Source organism: Athene cunicularia (genome assembly GCF_003259725.1).
Source record: "Athene cunicularia isolate RWA chromosome 1 unlocalized genomic scaffold, athCun1 chr1_part1, whole genome shotgun sequence".
In the NCBI taxonomy this organism is placed as follows: Eukaryota; Metazoa; Chordata; class Aves; order Strigiformes; family Strigidae; genus Athene; species Athene cunicularia.
The window spans coordinates 103,588,074-103,610,130 of NW_020799091.1; the positions used below are offsets into that span (position 1 = coordinate 103,588,074).

Sequence of the window (22,057 nt, forward strand, 5' to 3'; positions counted from 1 at the left end):
GAGGGAATGGCTTTAAACTACAACAGGGGATGTTCAGACTGGACATTAGGAAAAAAATTTCACAGAAAGAGTGGTCAGACAGTGGAATGGGCTTCCCAGGGAGGTGGTGGAGTCACCATCCCCTGGTGTGTTTAAGGGTCAGTTGGATGAGCTGTTGGGGGATATGGTGTAGGGGAGAACTTTGTAGAGTAGGGCTGATGGTTGGACTTGATGATCCCAAGGGTCTTTTCCAACCTTCATGATTCTGTGATTCTATTGTCATGCTGAATAGCTACCTGAGCTTAGTGCATTAAAACCAATGTCAGAATAGGCATTCTTTGTGTAAATTATTTTTAGGGTATTTCTACAGATTAACAACCTCAGAATCATCATTCTCTAACATGACTATGCCTAATGTTATATTAATATACCAGTAGGAAAATGCTTTAAGGAAAAAAAAAATACCTTATGTAAAAAATGCAAACTCATTCAAAATAGGTTCTGTATATTCTTCTACCATTTTTTTAAGAAATTTACACTTTTAAAGAAAAATATGAATGAAAAGTACTTTTTTGTTGGAGAATGGCTTACAGAGCAAGGTCATGGATCTGTGCAGGAGCTGATTACAGCCATCTGAGGTAAACAAAGGGAAAAAAACAGGGCACAGTTATGCTAACAAAGGACTGTTATGCTAACAAAGAGAGAAACTGAGGTACAGAGTGGCCTTGATTATAATGGAAAACAACCTTGGGAAAAAAGGCAGGCCAGAAGAAGGAAGATGTTGTGACATACCTGAAATGCCACAAGGGGCTGGGATACTATAATGTAACCTTTTAGATGTATCCAATAGATTTGTGAGTAGCATGCATGATTATTGGAGTGCTAATATAAGGTGTGATTTCTTTCAATAAAGTTGAAATTGCTCTATCATTCACATTGAATTGGCTGCTTGCTTCCTCCACCCGCCGCAAGTAGCGCACCGAACAGGGTTACCCGAACTCTGCTTTTCCATGGAACCGAACCCAGGAAGTGGCGGACGGACTCCGAGCAGGAAGGCGACAGTGCCAACTCCTAAGCGCCAGGATCATAAGACTGACATCGGAGCAGCTCATCCAAACTATTGCTGCAGGAGTTCACTCCGAGAAGGGCTACCCCGGAAAGGCCGCAGTAGGGACTTACCCAGGAAAGGCTAAGGAATAAGGATTTAAGGAATAAGGAATTAAGGAACCTGGTCGTTGGCTACTTGATCAGATATTAAAGAAAGTCGTCAAGCTACACGATCCAGCAATTTAAGGAATTAGGAATTTTGAGGAATTTGAGGAATTTTTGCCCGTGCAGGAATATTACACGTGAGGTAGCCCAAAAACTTTTTGCTTTTTAGAAAAGCGGGGAATAAGTCCGATAAAAGTCTTAGCTGCACTGATTGGTCTGGGCAAGGCTAAGGGACACTTTAAGGAGCCAATTTATTGTTTGAAGAATCAGAATGGTGTGATAATCTTTTAGACCCTGATGCTGTAAATACTGAAAAAGAATCTGGACTGTCTGGCCTGTGTCTTACTAGTGTTTGCTATTAAGACAAAACAAGACCTTGATGGCTTCTCTATTCGTTATACCAGTGGTGTTTTCTGAAGAGACCTGAAGAATTGAATCTCACAGTGTCTGAGTCCATTCTGTTTCTTCCTTGGAAAACTCAATACTGCTTGAAAGGGAAAAATAATGCAGGCTTTTTCTTATGAAGTCATTGCTTATTACTCAGAAACTGATCGGTGAATTTGATTTTTTAAAAAATACAATTGCACAAAAGATTGTGGTAAGACAATTTTTCCCAGCACAGGTATCTTACACCTTGTCACTGGTTTCTTTGTGTCTACAGAGAGCATGGCAAATGCTCTTCACCAGTTGTTATCCCCTTCCTGACAGTGGGTGGGCAATGTTCCATACCTGGGGATTTATCAGCTGTTTGGCTGAAAGAATGCAAACTCCTTGAAGAATGAACCTTGTGGCTACTATCCACAGTTCTGTTACTTCAAGATTAGTGTGTTGCTTTGCACTACCGACAGGGTCATAATTATCTGGGCCCTGAGGGCACTATTAGCCTGGACTGTCCCTGTCCACCCACCACCCCTAGGGACTCCAGCCCACAGGGACCCCCACTGCACTCTGACTAAAGTGAAGCTATAGAGAGGTTTGCAGCTAGTCTGCAACACAAGAATTTCCATGTTAGAAAAGAACCTAAAAGTGCAGAAAAAAACTGGTTACCATTTGCCAACTGATCTCTTGGTGAACTATGATAGTGTTGATTATGACTTTTAAACCCCTTAATAGTCTGAAGCTGGTGTATCAGGATGATTGCTTCCCTTTCTGTGCTCTCCTTCAATAGCTGCAATCAGCACAGACTTACAAATGGAATCTTCTTCATTATAAAAAACAAAGCGGAGGGAATTGGGAAACAGATATTCTTGGCTACAGCTGCAAGACTCTGGGAATTTCTCCTTAATTTGATCTGAAAACAGCTCAAACTAGTACAGTTTGAGACAAAAGCCATTTTTTGAGGGATTCTTTGAGAAACTAGCAGCATTCTTCCTAGATGAAGAGAATTGCAGGCTGTTTGAATAGACTGGCATAGAATTCTGTTCATACTGCTTAATTTTCTGATTAAACTTATTTGTATTTACTGGATGATTGATTATAAGAATGCCTAACAAATTTGGTAAGCATCTATTTTTTATATAAATAAAACCAGACAATTATAATCCTACTCGTAAAAGGTTTTATACATAGTTATTGGGTCATAATCATAGGAAAATTAATTACTTGTTAACATTAGTAGCAATTCCTTTCAAGAACTTTTTGAAACTTCTATTAATGATTTATTAATGCTTTATAAACTAACTTCTGTAGGCACATTTCCATTACGCATTTAATTTAAAAATACAGTTTTTATCCATTCTGTGAGTTTATGGCTGTTCTCTGTCACTGTATGAAGACAACTTTACTACTGCTTCTTATCATAGCAGAGAGGGACCAGAAGACCTGATTTAGCTTTGACAGTTTCTGTATTGGAAGGCTAACAGTCTTCCAGGCACAACTTTCTCCTGTATGTAGGTTTTTCTGCCTCTTTCCCTTAAAAGATGGTCTTGGAATTTACATGTTACTTACATTGTGGCAAGAAAGGGCTGCAGTGCTGTTTTATCACACCTGAATTAAATCAACCTGATAAAAAGACATCCTGTAAAATTTCAGCATTGTTTATCACTGGCTGCTGGGAAAAAATCATGACTCATGAATTATGTATGCATCATTACTTGAGATGTGCAAGCAGTTAACTGTCCCTGTGTAAACAGCATTTATGCTGAATCTTAGCCATAAACCTGTCCCTCAAATGTGAACAGATGAAATAAGCAATTTTGTTTCCATTAAGGCATATTGAGCAAGTATGGAAATTATGATGACCCAACTACAAATTGTAATACAGAATACTGACTGTGTAGTCTAAACATCCCCCTCACTCAGCTGAGATGATGTTGAGCCACAGTAGAAAAATGGTCCTTAGTTACCCAAGCAAAATGAGAAACTGCCTCAAAAACATGTAAATTTGTTTTCAAAAGACTTGGGAAGGGAAAGGAGGGGAGAGGAAGGGAGGGAAGAGGAAGGGAGAGGAGAGAGGATAGAGGATAGAGAAGAGAGAAGAGAGAAGAGAGAAGAGAAGAAAGAAGAAAGAAAAAAAAAGAAAAAAGAAAAAAGAAAAAAGAAAAAAGAAAAAAGAAAAAAGAAAAAAGAAAAAAGAAAAAAGAAAAAAGAAAAAAGAAAAAAGAAAAAAGAAAAAAGAAAAAAGAAAAAAGAAAAAAGAAAAAAGAAAAAAGAAAAAAGAAAAAAGAAAAAAGAAAAAAGAAAAAAGAAAAAAGAAAAAAGAAAAAAGAAAAAAGAAAAAAGAAAAAAGAAAAAAGAAAAAAGAAAAAAGAAAAAAGAAAAAAGAAAAAAGAAAAAAGAAAAAAGAAAAAAGAAAAAAGAAAAAAGAAAAAAGAAAAAAGAAAAAAGAAAAAAGAAAAAAGAAAAAAGAAAAAAGAAAAAAGAAAAAAGAAAAAAGAAAAAAGAAAAAAGAAAAAAGAAAAAAGAAAAAAGAAAAAAGAAAAAAGAAAAAAGAAAAAAGAAAAAAGAAAAAAGAAAAAAGAAAAAAGAAAAAAGAAAAAAGAAAAAAGAAAAAAGAAAAAAGAAAAAAGAAAAAAGAAAAAAGAAAAAAGAAAAAAGAAAAAAGAAAAAAGAAAAAAAAAAGGAGAAAATCCTTCACACTGAAGAAAAGCTTCTTTAATTTTTTTTTTCAGGAACTGAAGATAGAGATTTAGAATAGGATATCTCAATGTTGTTTAGTAGGCTAAAACATATATGGAGAGAAGTTTAAACAGATTTTTTAGAAACCCTCTGAATGTTTAGGAAACAAGCAAAGGCCAAATATTTAGAAAGATTCCAGTTACATTTAGCAGTATTTTCATTTAAAACAAAAAGGACACTAAAACTGTTTTTTGACATCTCTATCTACTAAGACTTTTTCTGCTCTGGGCTCTGCAGTCTGTGTTTTGGTAACACGTTTTGTTTTTCTGGTTTGGCCCTATAGTACCTCACAAATAGAAGAAATTTTTAACTCAATATAGAATATCTTCAAGAACTTACGGTAAATGCAACCAGGTCCCTTTTGATTTCTCTATCAAATTACATAGTATAGCACCAACAAGATTTACAAAACCAAGATGCCTCCTGCTTAGAAAATAATTTGAAATTCTGAAGTAGTTTGATTTCTAAAGTAGTTCAGAGATAAATTCACAGAAATATAGGATATACAATCTCAACCTTTCTATGCAGGGGTATACAAATAGAGACTTCAGCAAATAGCATGAATTAATTGTGGCTTTAGCATTAACTTTTAATATTTTCCACTGTACACTCAGTAAGGTTTACCTTCCCAATATTATATGTTTTCTAAGTATATTTATTTGTATACCAAGATGACTTTCCAGGTTGTTTTCATACTTACTAGTTTTTGTCATTATTCAGAGTAGTCTTTGATAATACATGCTATTAAGAGGTACATTTAAGATGTCCAAAACCAGTGTGACCTATTTTGTTTTTTCAACAAAGCCTCTCAGTGTTACAGTTGGGGGATAATGAAACGAAGTGGAAAATACATGCTTGAAAGAAGGTAAACCCCCTGAAAACTTCCAAGTGAGAAGGGAGAATAAACTGAAAGAAGTAAGTCAAATTGCACAGAAGGAATATGCAGGGAAATAACATGACAGCATGTAGGAACTAATACAGCCTTTGGGACTGCTTTAACTTGCACTACCTATTAAAAATACCAAAGGGTAAATATGGATACAAGGGATTACTGATTTGTTGAATGTATTTCGTTAACATTAGTCTGTAAAAACATTCCACTTTGGCATGTACTTGAAGAACTCTTGTCTGTTTGGGGAGGCTTACACTCTTCTGCATTTAGAGAAGTGAAAAGAAGGCATTTAATGTTTGTTGCACAATATTTATAGATATGCTTTCAAAAAGTAGCTCAAAATCAGTAACTAATGCCCAGGATTAAATATAATAAAATAGCTTACTTAAAATTTTTAAGTTAACTGCATACGTAAAGCACATTCTCAAAATTTTCTGTGACTTCTACTCTCTGAAATTTATAGCTTCAAAAAATATTCTTCATATCTGTTTGATGCGAAAATGCAAAACAATTGTAAATTTGTTCACCAAACTTTTTTAAGGCTAAAAAGTAATGGTTGAGTTTTACAAGATTACAGTAAGATTTCTAATAGGTGTAGAGAGGTTTGCATTAACTGAAGATGCAGCTACTGGAGTAAGACTAACGGAAAAAGAAAGAATTGGTTAACATATAGTTGCATTATTCTCCCTTGATATTCTTTCAGTTACAACACTTGCATTAATTTTTTTGTATACTTACTTTGAACTCCATGGGAGCGAACTATTTTCCAGGTTTCTGAGGCTACCTCTTTTACATCCACTTGGTAATGATGAATGGGCACACCTCCATGTGAATCCGGCTTATTGAATGAAACTTTGGCAGTGGTTTGTGACAACTCTAAAACTCGTACTCCATAGGGATTTGATGGCACATCTAAAAAAGTAAAAACATCAATTTAATAATCAGCAGCAACTAGACAGACTTAAACAGTTGATAATCTAGCCCAGAAAGTCTCCTTAGCATTTTGAAGGAAGAAAAAATACATATAGAATATGATGTAATAATGTTTGCATTAGATAAATAGTTTAAGCTTTCTATTACCGAACTGTAAGAAAATCACATTTATTTTCCTGTATGCTAAACTTATTCAAAATGATTTTCCATTTCTGCCTTTCTTTTATTTTTTTTAACAGCTAATTTGTCATAGGCAGATGTAAGAGATTAGTTTATTTTCTTTATATATCTGTAAAAGAGAATAACAAACTTTAAATCAAATTTAACAAGAGAAATAGTTATGCCTAAATAGATCATTCAGCATCTGAATTCTTCTAAATGAGATTATGACAAAAAACTGTAGAAATAATTTGTCTGCTTTTAGAAAACTCTGAAATACACCTGAAAACATGAATCCTTTTTATTCCTTTTTCGAAAGACTGAATTCCAAGCTACTAGAAAGGAACATTAATAGAAGCTTTCTATTCTCTTTTCAGTTTACAAAATATTTTAGGCAATAGGTTGAAAGAAACATTTTCCCTGAAATCAAAAGCAAGTGCATATCTTTCAAAGTAGAAAAGAACTATGAAAATAAAGCAGGTGTCTGTAAGTGTTCAGATGCTAGGTATGAAACAAAAGCAAAAAATTAATCTTGGGGTAAGTACATCTTTAAAAATAGAAACATTATTTTACTTTCACAATGTACGACCAAACTAACACATAGAAGACGAAAGACTAACTTTTCTAATTATCTTACATTTTAGAGTGTTATAATCACAAAAAATTGTATTGAAAATACTAGGAGGAATTTTAGTTCTGTGGACCAAATACCAGAGATTTGAAACACCTTTAAAAATTTTTCTTCTGATAGGTCTGACAATTACTTGCATACCTGCTTACATTGCTTTTGTCTCCATGGTATGGAAGATGTTTTTATATGGACATCCAAGAATTTGAGTCAAAGCATATCATTTGTTTAGTGAGTACTCAACCATTTACATAAAATATAGTCTTTATTCAAGGGCTGCAGACAGTTGGGAATAAAAAGAGAATCAATCTGAGCTTCACCTGGTATTTGTACTTGAATGAAAATGAGCCAAAGGTTTCTATACAATATGAAATTATGGGTTTAAGGACATAGCCACAAATTCTCAGGGAAAGGACACCTGCCAAAGCTGCTCTAAAGGGGCTGATTTGTATAACCTATTAATAACCAGACACCTAAATATTTCCAGAAAAATTCTCTAACAGTTGTCAGAGTTGAGTGTCTTAATGTTAGTATCATACCTCTGTGACTTCTTACAGTTAGCATTTCTGAATACAGGTCTCCTGAAACCTCCAATGCTCGCTGCTCATTGAATTAAAACCAGAATAGATTTATTTACATGGGCGAACAATTTTAATATCTTCTACTTAAAGTCACAACTGTATGAATCCATGACATTAAAGATTTGAGTATAATGCAAATCTCAGCTTAAGGGATTCAAACCCTCAAATTCTTTCTTATTCCAGGAAACATTCATTTCATCAAGATATGGGATATTGCAGGGAACTTTCATCCTTCTTAGTGAAGCTGTATTACTCTACAGAAAGGAATTAAAGATTCACAGTCAAACAGAACGTGACCAAATGTAACCAGTATCCTACGAATCCAGGAGAACACAGACCCTGGGTTTTAAATCTTTCTTTAAATTAATTAAAAAGTTGAGGTTTTTTAGGAAAAAAAATGTTCAAAAAACCCCACTTTTTTTTTTTTTTCTGTGATCACTCAGAAAAAGAATTAGTTATAGGAGTTGCTTGCTAAGTAAGCATTGATCCCCAAATCAGAAGACAATGAAGATTAGAACCAGCTTGTGACCCCTCTCCTACAGATTCTCATTACAGCTGAGAGCAATATTTTTTTATTCCCCCCCGATAGCAACAGTACCTTAAGCACCATTCTGTGTACAGATTCTCTAGCTCAAATGACTGTTCTGAGAGAGGTTGGGAAAATACAACATAAGAATGTCAGCAAAGCAATCTAGGATAGGCAAAGTAAAGTAGCAGAGTACTGTATGAGTGATATGGACACCAATCACTTAGGAAGATGAATTTAACTGCAGTACTGAAGATGAATATTATTTGGATTTAACTGCAAGTTAAAAGCTGCTATGGATACCTATAATGTTACAAATAGTTTCTAAACACTTTTATTCCTTTTCTGTTATTAAAAGGGTTCGAAATGAAACAAAACAAAACAAAAAGGTTGAATGAATTTTTTATTTCAGGCTATTTTTATGTTTGTTTTTTGTATGTATGCTCTTTTTAGAAGGAAATTCACTGCTACTTCAGTTTAGATCAAAACAATTATTTACTCAATGGTATGAAACAAAAATGTGTTATTTACATATCCACTCTGTTCTTGACTTTCAAAATGTTAAGATCTCTTTCTTGTGTGTTTACGTCTGCGTATGATTAACTATATTAAACATGACACAGGAAAGAAGACATCCTTCAGGGAGAACCTTATGTTCTCTGTGGCAGATTCAAGTATAACTTCTGCCAAATGAAGATATGATTCCATTTGGTAATAAACATAGAATGAAACTCCTATGAAAACCTAGTAAAATATTTTGCATAACTAGCACAATGAAATATATTTAAAACTCATTTAAGTGTGAAATACATCCACAATACTAATTAAATATGTATCCCACAATCCAAGCAACATACATGTGTAGGTAACTTCTTTGGAGTTTTCAGATTTGAGCTATATCAGTTCTTAAGAAAAAAGTGAGTCACCTGAAGAAAATACAAGAGACATGTTCCTAGTCAAATCAGAAACAAATACTAGCAATTCCATTAAGATTGAATAAAATGCCTACTATCTCTCTCAGACTAGGCCAATCTATAACTTTTTCCCAAAGAAGATCATTAGCAGCATAATGAACTGAATCTAATTCTGTATTTCTCTAATGAGTATGAATTTGATCATGCACAGTAAACAGCCCTCTGGTCCTGATCTAGCAAAACATTCCAGCATTTGAGCTGTCCCCTGTCAGCCGAAATTATCTGGAGCATTGCCATGATTTTCATGTTAGAATTGCAAGGCTTTTGGCTCAATGTTTAGCAGGAGTGAAGAATAATTTGCAAAGTTGTGTATTCTGAAGGGAAGGATAGAACTGAGGATGCTTCTTGTTCTTTTTCCTTTGGAAGCCAACCAAACACATGAATCCTGGAGAAGTTTAGCTATAGGAAGTGATTACTCTCTTACATACTGTTACAGATATAAGTTGAAGGACTATATAGTAGAAAAAGTATGGGATTTCTTTTCTGTGATCTAAAGATTACTTAGTGGTCGCACAGATTCTGGTATACTTTCTTAGAAGTTCCACTGCTATCTCGTCATTATACTACTGTCAAAACAAGAGATAAACTACCAAAAGTTCAGCCTTTAAATTAAAGTAAGTCATTAAAAAAAAGCCCCAACAAGTGTCAGACATCTAGTCAGCTTCATCTTCTTTCCACAGTGTCTACTCCTCTGTTCAGTATGTGACATAATATAAATGTATGGTGTTAAAGATATCCTTGAAAATAAAATAAAGTTCCCCGAATAATGTGTAAAATTTTACTAGATGTATTTCATACTCAGCACATAAAGCCAGTTAGCACAAATGAACTTTGTGATACATTGACGTAAATTAAGTAGCATTGGTTTGGTTCCAAAAACATTATTGCAGCTGGTAGAGAAGTACACACAAAATTATGAGTACATATTTATCTCCACTGATATGTAAATGCTCTTTCCAGTCTATTACTATTATTACCCAACCTGTTCAATAAATGACCAAAATTTATCCCTAGAGAAATGATTTTCAAGCTATTTTTTGGATAGTTTTATGGAAGAAAATAATTTTCCTTGTAAGAATTTAGCAGTCTTGGTGTAAATGGAGAAAAGGAAGTGATGGTGTGAGAGTAAATAGTAGGGTGACAGATTTATCTTCCAGTTAGCTCTTGTCTCCTGTCTCCTATCAGTACATTCCTAGTGCATTTCTGCAGCTTTTCCTGTTGCTGTATATCTGCCATATATATTGACTGAAAGTAACTATGCCTAAATGCTGAATGTAAGTAGTATCAGGACTGTGGCAGGGAAAGACATGGGGCTGGGGAGTGGACTTTTGGAGTCAAAGATCTACATGAAATAGTTTATGCTTGTACATCCTTAGAATGGAGAAAAATTTCAATATTGAATCTACAGGTTAGGCTCAGTCTTGCTTTGATGCCCTTGCTTGGGAAAAACTGCAATACATTTATTTTACCAAATCATGGGAGTTCTGGAAAAATAAGGAATTAATTAGGAAAAGGACCACAGCTAGAAAATAAATACATAAATAATAAATGAAAATAAGATACATGCACACAAAGCAAAACACTGTTGTGCTGTGTTGATAGTTTCACACATAAGTTTATTGAAAATATGTTGCTCTTTTTGTTTGGTGTTTTTTTTTTGGTTTTTTTTTTTTTTTAGTAAAATCCTTTAGCTGATGCTGCTAAAGATGTGAATGACAAGTTTTAGGACAGAGAACTAGATATAAGATCTGCCCATATTTTTGTGGAGGTAAATGGGATTTTGGCAGCAGCAAGGGAAAAGCTGTACAGAGAAAGCAACCTAATGATCATAACAGAAAAAAAAATCAATGAAATCCCAGAACACCTTGGAACAGAATACGATTGTCCTTTTTATTACATTATTCTCCAGGGAAAATTAAGTCCTACTTCCTTGATTTTATCAGCTTGGATCAAAACTGAAAGTATCCTTCTAGATGCAAAGACTGAAAGAAAGACTGAGGCAAAATGGTGAATCAGACTATTTGTCTGAACTGTTAACTCCTTTGCCATCCTAGAACAGAAGAAAGATGGGCAAAGGGATGTCTAGGATGAGTAAGGCCATGAGAGCCTTAGAGGTGAATCATGATTTTCTTTTTGGGGGCTCTGTATTCAGTCCAGCTGTACACTGCTATGTGGAAAATACATATTAATATTTAAGGAAAAAAAATACTTGAAAAATCCAATTTAGTTCTCTGTGCTACAACCTTAACATTTACCAATTTAAGATAATAAATTATCTATTCAAACAACATAGTCCTCGACTACTGATGGCCATGTGATTTTCCATTTATCTATACAAAAACACTTAAAATAATGATACTGAGATCTCAACAATAATGAAAAATGCTGTGCTAGTTAATATCGCCCCTCTGCATACAGATATTTCACATAAACTATGACTAAACTAGATCTGGGCAAATCTAGGAATATCTGTGCTCACCTCAGGCTGTGAAAGCCATTGGGACAATCTGCCAAGCTCACCTGGCTTGCCAAAGCCTAAGCCTGTCATAGAGAAAAAACAGAGTATAAGTAGACTTCTAAAATAAAAGTTGTGGTTCTGATGTAAAGCAATTAATTTGCAGTGGCGCGAAATGAAAAAGGCTGTGGTTCTTTCTATATTCTACATGTTACTCGCACAGCAATTTAAATGATTAAGCAATGAAAAAGGAGGATGTCAACCATGTTGTATTTTTAAGAGTTCATCACCATAAGTCAGGTGGTGAGAACATCTGATTTAACTTTCAAAAAGTATTGAAGTTTCTCAGTATTTACCAGAAACAGCCAGCACCTTTCAGTGTGAAACCTTAAATAGGATGCAGTTCTTCAATTGTTTTGAAACGTTTAAATGAAAGTGTCTGGAATTCAGGCTGATTGAGTCGCTCTGTATAATCTGAGTGAATAAGTATAGTTTTCTTGTCATACAAAATAGTATGGTTGCAAATTGCATCTAAATTCTGAAAAAAAATCTTTTTTTTTTTTTTTATCATCAGTAAGTCTAATTTCTTAAGGAGGGCAACAGAAGTAAAGATAATGGCATTGTGACAGTATGATCACTAGCAGTAAACTAGCAGTAAAATGAAAAAAAAAAAAAAACAGTCCAATTCTGCTGAAAACCAGCAAAGGAAAAAAAAAAAGAATGAAACATGAAGCAACAGGTTATTACTTCAGAATTTTAAGAGAAAAGTATTCAGTAAAATTATCATTATTTGTGAAATTTACCCTAGCAGCATACTTTGCTTAATATTGTCTCTCAGTTAGAAATAGTATTTATTTTTCCCTGACAGAGCCATTGCTACGCCCCAGCATTAGTATGTACAATTGAAGACAGAAGGAAATCCAGGCTTTATTGAAGTGCATGAAAAAATTTTATTGGCTTTAATAGGGAAAATATCAATCATTAGGGCTTTATCAAAGGAACAGAAGTAGTAGAACTAGGAAGAAATCTGCATTTGACATTTTTAACCTGTTATTATTACAATGGTTTTATCTTCTACCACCTCAGTTGTTTTCCATTTCCAGCTGATGCTGGTTTAAGTGCAAAACTTGTAACAGTGAAGTACATTTGCTATTTGCTGTTTTTTGTTTTTTTTTTTTCCCCCAGAAAACGTCTATTTAGATGTAAATACTAAGAATGTCAATCTTTCAGGATACTGAATATTATGGATTACACTACTGTAAGTAGTACTATATTATATTATGCTATAATGAAGGCCTGACACCCAGTGTTTCCAGCCCCACATAAATACTACACTACCAATGGCTTATGTTAAGGGTACCTGTTCATTATCATTACTACAAAATTTGAGTGTATTGTACTTTCTGCATTTCATATTATTATATAGAAATTCCATATATAGCTCATGCTTTACATAATAACTTCTCATAATTCTTTTTTGATTACATATTTACTAAATAAACCCTGATTTACTTTTTTCTGTTTATAATCCTAATATGAAAAGTGTTTATCAAGTTTTTTGAAGAATTGACTGAAAAATATTAAGCAAACTGTTGCAAAAGTAGAGACTAGTAAGCTGTTTGACACAAACTGGTATCAGTAATGTCTCTGATATACTTGTATGAAAAAGCCAATACAGGATTATAGCTTGCATGGAGTTATTTGCTCTCACTTGCATTTCTGGTGGCTCTCATGTGAGAGTTTGCTGAAATACATTGCATAATCAAAATATCATGTCCTTTTTCAATTCATAATAAGAATTACTTTGTGTTTAAATTAATTATTTATTTTAAAAAGCTGGAGAGAAACACATAGCCAAAATAATCATCATGCAGTACCATTCATTGTGATGGGATACTGTTTGGCAAATCTAAGAGAAAAATCAGCAGATATTCTATATCTGCTGAGATGCTCGCAAAAGTATGTACATCTTTATGAAAAAAAAGTGCACAGCAATAACCACAACCTGAATTTCTCTGTGTTCACTGATATAATTGTTTTATTTTCCAGTCTTTTTCTGTCCTGGGAGGCAAGGCACTATAGGTATGCAAGTGGGATTTTTCTTTCCCTTTCCTCTCATTTAGGTTCATAGCTATTGAGAAAGACTTCTAGCAGCAAGTCTTCTGGTTTTTGAGAGAAATTGAGAAATTATTCTAGCAGCTTTCACATTGTACTTCTACTGCTTTTACGTTCCAGTGAAGCCTCACATGTAACAAATCTGAGGCAACACTCCAGAGACAACTGTAGCACCTAACCCAGCAGGACAGGCAGAACCAGTGCCGCTGTTGAATTAACAGATGTATGTATTGCCCCCAAAAGAAAGCATGCTGTTGAAGAGACATAGACTAACTGACCAAAATCAGAGGGTTACGTGCAGTCCTTTTGTTTGATTAATTTAATGTAACCCTGAGTATCCTATTCCAGTCATGAATATTCAGAGAATCAAGTCCTGAGATTTTTTTAGACTTTTAAATGATGGCAAAATTAATATACACATAAAAGATAGAGTTTACCTATTCAAATCAATGTTAACTTTGTACACGTTTTGAGATTTCTTAATTAAAGACAGAATAGTTGGTACAGATACTGTTTTTTCTGAAAGTTTAGAGCTTTTCTATTACTACCTCGATTTTGAACATCACAGGGAGTATTTGCTTTTCATATTTAATGTCATAGGTAGTACTGATGAGCTGCTATAGGCATAATTTTGCCCTATGACAGAAACTCAGTATTTCAAGTAATTCCATTGAAATAAGTGGGATCAACCATGTAAATGATGCTGAACATGATTGAAGATTCTAAAAACTGTTCTCTCCTGGAATTTCTTTTCACAGAAAATAAAATTATTTTAGATATGAATTAAGACTGTGTGTTTCCTTATATTGTGGAGAGTTAAGGTGGAAAGTAAACATTATATTGTTAAGGACTTAGCTGGGACTAAGGATGGCTACATGCAAAAGGAAAAGGTAATATATTTCTCATTAGTCACATGTAGCTATCAAAGGAAGATCAGATTTGCAACATAGCTAATACAACCAAAAAAAGTAGTAAAATGAAGGGGAATGGATATCCCAGGTGATGTAAAATTGTAAAACAGAAATCTGCTGTTTTCTCAATAAAACCCCACATTTTCCTATTTTAGTAAGCTCAGCTTTTTTATCATTGTTCACTGACAAAAAAATAGTACTCATGGTAAATGTGTGTGCTAGTAATACATCCTTCCAGAGGTAATGGGAAAAACTTTCAATGCTGTGTACAGCCTCTAAGAATTCTTAATAAGCAACTGGTTTTTATAAATCCTGAGACACCAAAAGAAAATATTTACCTTTATCGAGCAAAACTATAAAAAACAAAAATACCAGGCTACATAAGAGAGACTCCCTATGACTGGATGTGCACATTTCAGCACTGCACCTCCAAAAGTCCTCCTAGTAGGTCTCAAGAGTTTATTTTCTAATTAAAATAAAATATAACCAGAAGTTACAGCTGAAAAATTCAAGTCCTACTTTTAAAAAAAGATTTATAAAAGACCTTATTTCTACCTGTCCCCTTCAATATCTATCAGCCAGTCTGGCAGTATGCTATGACCACACATATGTTACATGATGAAAATGGTCCAAAACAACACATCACAAGGGGTGTACAGCTTGCATTATGGCTGTACCTTTGGTACTTGAAACTGCATTACAACTCCATAGACTTCATTAAAGCTGGAAAAATTTGCATCATCTAAGTATGTAGATTTAAATGTGGGAGACCTCAAAGCTTGCTGACAAGTGTTAACCCAATCCAAAGGAAAATATAATGGAAACAAATACTAAGAAACTCTAACTTATTCTCAGTTAATAGTTATTTCTGCCAAAGAACAAACATACAGTCATATTTTGTATTTGCCTAAACAACAATAGATGGACCTAAAAATATTTCGAAATTCTGTAACAGTTGCTCACAGAACATCACAGAGGTTAATCTAATTCAGTCTAACACTCTGGGTCAAATTCTGCTTTTAAATAACTAAAAGTGCAAATGAAGACAGAATTTCTTTGCTGAAGTATTTCAGTCTTTTGTCATCCTTGCTTTATCAAGAAAATACCAGGGAGATAAAGGAAAAAGGACTTTCTTAATTCTTTATTATTTTTACTGCCTGCACAACTCTATGTCTCTCCACTGAAGTAATGAATATACACTGTTATAGATGCAGGACGTAGTAAGGGCAAAGGAAGAAAAAGTTAGACTAATTTAACTTTTTTCAAATTTCAGTAGGCCTCAAAATTATATCCAAAGAAGATTCTGAGGGAACTGGTTTATTTTATTTTATATTGCAACTCAACCTTTAGAAAATTAAAATTAACTGCAAACGTTCAGTTGGTATAAAATAAATAGAGAAAAGTGTGCCTGAGCTTAATTTTGATTAGAAAAGAAAAAATATTTAAAGAAAATGAAACATCTTTTTAACTTACCAGCTTGACCAAGAGTATACTCCTGATATCTTGTTCCTATTCTGTTTGTGGCTGTACAATTATACCGTCCAAAATCACTGTCAGATGTGGGAGCAATCTTTAAAATGAATATAGTTTGTAAATATTAGCTTTTAATCAAATATGAAAGTTCTTTAAAAAAATCAGAAATGCAAATATGTTCTCCTTAACCAATATGCAGAAGTGTTCTTATTTCAGCCTTATCTAGTACATTCTCCAAATACAGATCTAAATACATTCTTTTTCATGTTAGATTCCCCCTTCTCAGATTCAAATGCAGAAATCAAATAATGGAAATGGTGACATTGTTCATCTTTAAAATTTCACTTTTAAACAAGAAAAAAATCTAATCAACTTCATATTTTTTTCACAAATGTTTTTTGCACAAACTAGTATTTTGACTGAAATAAGCACTGAAAGGACTGAAAATTGCTGATTCCTATAGATGATACAAGAATAATATTTTGCTTTTATTGTTTGCAGGATTCACGATACAGCAGACATTTGGGGGCAGGAAGAAAATGTAAGAGATGTGGCTCAATTGTAAATTCAGGTGAATAAGGTTTTAAGAGAACAGATAATAGATGTCACAGGGAGATACTGCCTTATTGGAACTCAGCTTGCCTGGCCAACTGTTCAGGTGACAACAGAATGAAAGCACTTAAGAGAACTGCAGACTGGAAAGCATATTTTGTGTTGTTAAGTTTTACTTAAAATAAACAAAACCCTAAATATGACCTTCAAATATGAGTAAGTCTGTGTCACTTTAAATATATATCCTCTACTATAAGAAACAAGGTTACTACTTTGAACTTTAGAAAAAAAACATAGTTTTTTTCAGTGCACTGCACAACATCTTGCTTGAGATCTGAGGTAGGTCCCCCACTCTGATTAGCTCTATAGCTTTTCAACATTTTTTACCATGGCAACTGAGCAGCTTATGCTCAGACATAAGCCTGAAACTAGACAAAAATGGAGAATATTAACTTCTTCCACACCTGTGGAGGAAGACGGTATGTCATCCCTGTAACAGGTGAGACCAGGGCTGGAGACACTGGTTACACTTTGCTGTTAAATGATTCAAGGACCATAATTTGCTATACACTGTGGTTGAGTCATTCAGTGTTTAGTCAAGTTAATAAAGTAAATGGATGATTAAGGTGCACTCTTTGTCTTCTGTCTTCCTCAGGTTTTGTTTACATGTACCTTTTAGATAACAGAAGGGAGCTTAGTTCTTACTTTTCCAACACCTCTGTGAGGAAACAGTTATTATCAAAGCCAACTGCAGCTTATTATCACTTTACCCTTCTGCTCTGTTCTTGACTGAAGCCACACAATTTTTTTTTGTATATACCAAGCACCTATGAGGTAATCACTTTTAGTATTAACCTGATGGGTTAGGTTTATATTTATATATTTATTTAGTTGCAAGTAACTCAAGTTGCATTTTTGTTCCTTGCAGATGGAAATCTGAGCATGAGCCACACAAATGAGTTTTTTTAACTGGTCACAAGAAATGTGGAGATAAACCAGTTTTTTTGGTTTTTTGTTTTTTTTTTTTTTGAGAGAGAGCTTTACTTATTAAATTGTCATACACTTAAATGCACTCTATAGTGCTTGCAATGGTGCCAAACTGAGGAAGAAATAAAATGTCACCACATTGATTTCCATTTTAAGCCTTACCTCTAGAATCAGCTTTCTTCCTGTGCTGTAGGTCTTTAGATGTGTTGTATTTTTTACTGGTAAAACTAATTTTCCTCTTCTCCACTGAACTGAGGCAGATGGATTTGCTAGCACTTCACAGCTTATATTGATAGGATTGCCTTCCCAAGAGTAATACATGGTTTGATTTGACACAAATGTTGGAGCATCTAGGAAAAGGAAGTAATACACAATTGTATTAACTGTTTTAGTAAAACAAGCCATATATCACTATCCAGGCATTCATGTTCACATAGGTATTTATGATTGCTGTATCAATTTATTACAGAGCATGAAAATATCCAATATTCAACCTTGAGTTTCTTGAGTCTTTGGTAGCTTTCTCCTCTCCTGAAACTATTTCAGCTGAAACTCTCAGGAAGAGAATAACTAATTATACTCAGCATTAGGCAATATCAGCCCCTTCAAAGACATTATCTCAGAAATGACAAAGAACATGTCTTCCTGAGGATGAGACACTCTTTAGCCAGACCCTTGTATGACAAAGAGAGGTAATCTATGAAATTTATATATATATAATCTGTTAATTTGCTGATTTTATAGTGTTGTCTTTTGCTATAGAGAAATTACATTCACTCTCCAAATTTTCATGGATGTGTAAGAGCTTCCCCCATTTCTCACTGGAACACTTACACTTTATGAAATCTTTCTAAAGAGAGATATTTGGTTGTGTGAACAATGTAGAAGAAAAAATAATAAAAGAATACTTAAAATGTTGCAATGTATTCTACCTACTTCAGAAAAAATATTGTGTGTATCAGCACACTATATAGGATAATCTTTATAGCAGTTCCTTATGAAATCATGAAACTGCAGACAAGCAAAAAGATGGTGCGTCTTACAAACCTGTCTATAAATGGGTATGTTAAACATGTAGCCAAACACTGAGTCTGACACAGAGGAAATTGCTGGTTTGCAAACTACCTATGATTTTCACATCACAATACCAGCAGCGACAAGAATTATCTGTCCCACTCACTGTTTCTCTGGATAGCTCTTTCCCTGCTCTTCTACTTATGTCTTGGGTAAATAATGTTTTTTGTCTATTGAATATTTTTTTTTTTTACTTTAATCCCACTCATATTTTAAGAGTATTAAGAAAATATTCTTTATATTACTAAGGTCAAGGAAACTCTCTAGTGCTTTAATTCCAAAAGAGAATTATCAATTACAACTGGTGTCATGGTATCTCTTTTTAATATTTAAAAGACATATGTTTATACTTTTCTTTTGATAAATACTTCCTAAATGTTTCTAGATGTGTCTCTGGAAATTCTACTCTAGTCTTCTCACAAATAGTTTAACTTTAGGCTAGAAAACTTCTAATAGGTCTATCAGAGACCAGAACTGAGCACATTTCACTAAGTAGCAAAATTTAGCTTCAGACGAGGTTTTCATCTGGAAAAGAAATTAGTGGTGAGCGCCACTTGAAGGAAAACTGCAAGAACTGAATTCTGCCTGGCAGACAGGTTTTGCATCTAATGTGTTCAACATATAGATCAGAAATCTCATCAGAGTGTTCATGAAGCACAAAATGTGTTACTTCACAACACATTTCAGCTAAGTAATGTCTTCCACTGCACAATTTCTCAGAATAAGTTCACTCTGTTATCGAACACTGGCATGAACGTGGAAGATAGAAAGATGTTCTGTCTGAACCTGACTAACTTTCCATTCTAGGTAACATCATATGATTTGATGCTCTCTGTTGATTTACATACACGCAACAAACTCATAGCCTGTTTAAAAGGCTTACAAGTGAAAAAGCAGTGTACACTTCTATACTGAAGGTAGAAGCATTTAGGAGAATGGGGACTTTCAATTCAGACTGCTCTCTCTTCTAAAGGTAGAGTTTGGATGCCTATGCTATCTGTTCATTTATATTTTAAAAGAATAGGTGAGTTACAGACTGCCATCTGTACATGACTACAGGTACTAACAGACAGTTTTAACACCATAAAACACAATAGGACTAATAATCCATCAAAGAAAGATATATCCCAAAATCAACAGCTCCCAAAAGTAAGCATTCTTAAACAAAAAGAGCTTCACATTTTCCCTCTCAAAAAAGTCTGTGTAAAAAGCTTTTGCAGCCATTTCCCTAGCAGCTGAAAGCTCCAATATAGCAAAACGAAGAGGACTGTGCTAATGGCTTGACTCAGAGAAATTACCTTAAATCAGATTTTTTTTTTTTTTTTCCCCCCAGATACCTGGAGTGATGTTTCCACAAAGGAATGGATGTTTCCACAAACTCTGGAAATAATCTTTAAAGTACAAATAAAAGATATTTAACATTTATAGTAAAGTTAAAAAAAAAATAAAATTGAAGGGAATAACTTTATAAAGAGATTTTGGTTTTTTTCTTGTATACTGTTCATCATTAACTGTAGTATATTATACTTAAATGGTTACAGAATTAGTATTTATTAAACAGAAACACACAATGTTTAATAACAAATAGAGCATGAAAAAGTAACAAACCTTAAAGCCAAGGCTTTGAAAACTTAAGGTTGACATTGACTATTTTATATGTCTACAAAATCTGATCCCTCCAGTTTTCTAGAATAACTAAGAAACAAATTAAGTTAATAAACAGAACATTTATCAAGAAATTCTATCAACTGAAATTGAAGTATTAACAAGAAAAAAAGAGAATGTGGACCTTCTCATATCTTACCATATGTTAAGGATACATAAATGCAATATATGTACTGTATAAAATGCAAAAAAGCTTCTCTGCAGATCAGTGAGAAAGTTAAAGCCATTAGTAAAAATATGTTCTGCTTATTTTCTATGTAATTCAGGATTAATTTATGCCTAACCAAAAAAAAAAAAATCAATTTATGGTGTAAATGAACTGTTCTTCTTAAGGTTTTGCACATAAAATACTAACAGTTAAGACAATGTACTGGACTTCTAAATGGCTAAATACAGAACTAGGAGCTTGAACACACTTCATTTTTTTAAAAAAGCCACCCTGATGGTATTTATTGTATCTGAATCTTATGGTGCTCTACTGAAGAAAACAACAACAACAACAACAACAACAAAAAACAACAAAAAACCCAACACCAAACAACCACTACCTGCAGAGAAGTATAAATGCTAGTGTTCATTTTAGTGACTATCTGCACACAGTAAATCATAGAATCATGGAATGGTTTGGGTTGGAAGGGACCTTAAAGTTCATCTAGTTCCAACCCCCCTGCCATGGGCAGGAACACCTTCCACTAGTCCAAGTTGCTCAAAGCGCCGTCCGACCTGGCCTTGAACACTGCCAGGAATGGGGCATCCACAGATTCTTTGGGCTCCGCCCCAGTTAAGATTTTGGAATGAATGGTCTTTCCTTGGAGATAAAGTAGAAGAACCTCCCCAGACAGGTAAAATAACTGCCACATATTCCTTGTAACAAAAAATAATATTAGAAAGACTTAACAGATAAGGCTAGGTGATGAGATTTTAATATATAATCATACTTAAAAGGAAGATAGGAACTACAGAGCTTCACAGTTACTAACTTTCACAATTTTACTGTAATTGTCATGATAATGTGGCTGCAAGAAAAAGCTGGCAAGATCTGCATGTGAAGTTTACAAACAGAAAAGGAAATGAAACTTATCACATACTAGGTTTTAAATTGCCATGATTATTAGTTAAAAACAGCCTTTTTTTAAGAATCCAGCTCATCATTTTGAAAGTCTGAGGTCAGTAGTTTTGTAGAGGTATGTATTTCTTTCAGAGCAAGTGACAGGAAACACCACTCATTAATGTTTTCTTTCCTCTGCCCCATTCTCTTGGTTCCTCTCAAAGTACACTACAATAAAACACTGATATTTAATAGCATGATGGACTACCTACTAATTATACAGTTTATGCAAGAGTAAGAGACCCTCTTACTGGCAAGCAGTACTAGTCCCTGATAACTTTGAATATGATATTATTTTTAATATATCTGAACACAACACTAATTTCTCAATTTCCATAAATATAGACAAAAAATAGTTATTATGAAAATAAGCTATGTGTCTGCTAGATGCATAATATGTTATTGATAATGGCACCTTCAACCTTAACAAATGGTGGGCAATTAATACACACATGGCTCTGGTGCTTGGTGCAGTCAGAATCTCAGAAATTCAATGTGTCCCTTTTTCTTTGAATTACACTTGACATTAAGGAGTTGTATTTGGTTGATCTCTTAAAAAAAACCCCAAAAAACCAAACCACAAACCAAACCAAACCAAACCCCAAGAAATTTTAGCTTCATAGAAACATCTGTTGTGAATGGATGAATCTGTCTAAAATTATCTAAACCTGCTGAAAATAGAAGAAACTAGGAAGAAATCACAGCTAGGTAAAATC

The 22,057-nt window shown here is 33.9% G+C and overlaps 1 protein-coding gene across 1 annotated transcript in view; it reads right to left on the reverse strand.

The window, feature by feature from the left end:
• NCAM2 (neural cell adhesion molecule 2) overlaps positions 1-22,057 on the reverse strand; it is a 151,068-nt gene that overhangs the window by 69,919 nt on the left and 59,092 nt on the right. Inside the window, exons 9-11 of the mRNA XM_026846708.1 lie at positions 17,657-17,844; positions 15,956-16,052; positions 5,939-6,112 (exon numbers count right to left, since the gene is read on the reverse strand). Of these exons, the coding sequence (XP_026702509.1) occupies positions 5,939-6,112; positions 15,956-16,052; positions 17,657-17,844 (459 nt within the window). The remainder of the gene's footprint in view (positions 1-5,938; positions 6,113-15,955; positions 16,053-17,656; positions 17,845-22,057) is intronic.